Consider the following 2,922-nt stretch of genomic DNA (forward strand, 5'->3'; position numbering starts at 1 on the left):
ACGTGAAAATATTAAATTTACAAATAAAAAAAAAAACAGTATTAATATTATTACTATTATTATTAACTTTTTAATAAAAACGTATTATTTATATAAAATAATAATAATAATAATAATTTTTTTTTTTTTTTTTACGAAATTTTAAAAGCTTATTTTTCTATGTATATAAATAAAATAATAATAATGATGATGATGATAGTAATTTAAATAATGTAAAATTTGTCGTTAAAATATTTTTTAATTAATATAAAGTCACAAATATAATAATAATAATTATTATTATTAATGTAATATCGATCGATTGATTGATTGATTGATTGATTTTATGGTTTTTTAAATGTTTTTAAAAATTTAAATATTGATTAGATAATTAATAATAATAATAATAATAATAATTTATGAAATAAATGTTTTTACTTAAACAAATTTTATATATAAAAAAAAAAAAAGCAAAAAACGAGGAAAAAATTATTGATAATAATAATAATAATAATTTATATCATTTTTATTTATTTATTTAATTTATTTAATTATTTTGAATAAAATAAAAATAAAATAATAAACGCCTTTTTAACAAAAAAAAAATGCTCTGTTAATAATTTGTCTAAATTTTCATAGTTAACTTTAAAATTTTTTTTGGTTTTAATATAAAAAAATAAATAAATAAATAATTAATTATTAATAATATATATATATATGTATATATATATATATATATATATATATATATCGGTCGTGCTTCTTTGACATTAAAAAAAAAATTTCTGTAAAAATCACGTGATCATTTTTTTACTATAAATAAATAAATAAATAAAAAAAAGAAAAAAAAAATTTTTTATCGCTTAAAAAAATTGTAGTGAATTCAATGCATATTAAATATTATTATTATTATTATTATTATTATTGTCGCTTTTTATTAACCGTATTATATATATATATATATATATATATTGTGGGGGAGAAAACCCTTTTTTTAAAATAATGATAATAATAATTTAAAATAAATTCAATTTGATTTGTTTAATAGGTTAGAAGGTATGGAGTTAGGGAGGGAGTGAGGGGAGGGAAGGGAAGGGAAGGAGAAAAGAGGGGAGGGAAAGAGGATATGATTATTATTATTATTTTACGTACCAAAATAAAATACAAACAACAAAGTTTATTTAAAATCTGTGATTTATTTAACAAACAAAAAAAATAAATAAATAATTTTTTTGGTAGTAGTAAAGAGCCTCCTGATAAAAACCCTATTAACGATAATAGCAGAATGACATTTGTTTATTTAAATAATAATAATAATAATAGAAACTTTTCGACATTTTAAAAAAATATTCTTGTAATTAAATAATAATAATAATAATATATAATCGATAAAACTTTTTTTTAAATAAAATATTTATAACAAATATTAATAAAAAATGTTTTTCTATAATCTATATATATTTAGTGTTCATTTTAGATAAATTTTTTTTTTTAAATAAATTAAATAAATTATTTAAATAAATAAAAAAATAACGGTTTTATTTGGTGGAAAAATAATTATTTATAAAAGTTTTTTTTTTTTTTTGTAATGAATTCGCGTAAAATTTATTTTATTTACTTTTATTAATTTGACATGTTCAATTATTTTTAAATTTGATTTTCTTACCGGCTTTCTTACGTCGGTTTATTTACTCTAAATTAGAGTAATTAAAAATTTATTCAAAAGGATTTATTTAAACCGCGTTGTCGTATTCACTTGCGCCCTTATAATTCTCACGTGTCAAATATTTTGAAACAACCGCCATGATTTCTAACACGTATTTACTGCCATTTTGGATTTATGGATAGTTTATGCCGTATTCATTTGTTTTTAAATTTTTTTTTTTTTTCACTCATTAATTTACATTATTTATATAAATAAGTTAAAATAAAATTATTACATACGTATCAATAATATAGTTAAATAAAACAATGGGTAAGTGTTTTTTTTTTTTATATAAATAATTTTGAGAAAATTTTTTTTTTTAAATCTGCCCATCCATTAACTCAACTCATTGATAATAATATATGTATTGAAAATATTTTTTAATAATAATTGTTTATTTAAAAGTATTTTTAATTATTAACAATAATAATTACGTGATATTTATTTTACAAACTATCTCTGTCTCTCATTATTTTATTTTACATAAGTTTATTAAATCTGAACTTTTTATTTGATAAACATAACATTGTTTCAACATAATGATTATTATTATTTTTTTTTTGTGATTTTAAATATTAATATTAAATTGAATAATAAAAGGAATTCATTTTTTAATTCAAATTATTATTATTATTATTTTCAGGTGGATTGTTAAGTTATTTTAAAAACTTATTCGGAAGTAAAGAAATGAGAATATTAATATTGGGTTTAGATGGTGCTGGAAAGACGACAATTTTATATAGGTGAGTTTTTTTTCTCTCTTTCTTTCTCTCTTCATAACTTATTTATATAAAAAAGTTTTATGTTGCTGCAAATTATAAATTTAATAATAATTTATTGTCAAGTATAGGTTACAAGTTGGAGAAGTAGTCACTACGATTCCTACGATAGGATTTAATGTAGAACAAGTCACTTATAAAAACTTGAAATTTCAAGTTTGGGATCTCGGTGGACAAACTAGTATAAGACCTTATTGGAGATGTTATTATTCAAATACTGATGCTATTATATATGTGGTAGACAGTGCAGATAGAGACAGAATTGGAATTAGTAAAGAAGAATTATTACACATGTTAAGAGTAAGTATTCACATATAATTCTTTATAAAACATTAATAATCCATGTACAAATGTGTACAAAATGATAAAGACACATGAGGTTATCTAATACAAATTCATAAAAATATTAAATGAAATTATTATTATTTAAACAATTGAGGTTAAATAATTGAGGTTAAA

The 2,922-nt window shown here is 18.1% G+C and overlaps 1 protein-coding gene across 1 annotated transcript; it reads left to right on the forward strand.

Moving 5' to 3' along the window:
* Positions 1–2,371: 2,371 nt before the first annotated feature.
* On the forward strand, positions 2,372–2,781 carry Phum_PHUM506730 (ADP-ribosylation factor, arf, putative; the record flags this gene model as incomplete). Its single annotated transcript, XM_002430942.1, has 2 exons — positions 2,372–2,427; positions 2,535–2,781. The coding sequence occupies 2 exons, from the start codon at positions 2,372–2,374 to the stop codon at positions 2,779–2,781; spliced, it is 303 nt and encodes a 100-aa protein (XP_002430987.1).
* Positions 2,782–2,922: the final 141 nt, after the last annotated feature.

The sequence above is a fragment of the Pediculus humanus genome, genomic scaffold, assembly GCF_000006295.1.
Source record: "Pediculus humanus corporis 1103172108278 genomic scaffold, whole genome shotgun sequence".
In the NCBI taxonomy this organism is placed as follows: domain Eukaryota; kingdom Metazoa; phylum Arthropoda; class Insecta; order Psocodea; family Pediculidae; genus Pediculus; species Pediculus humanus.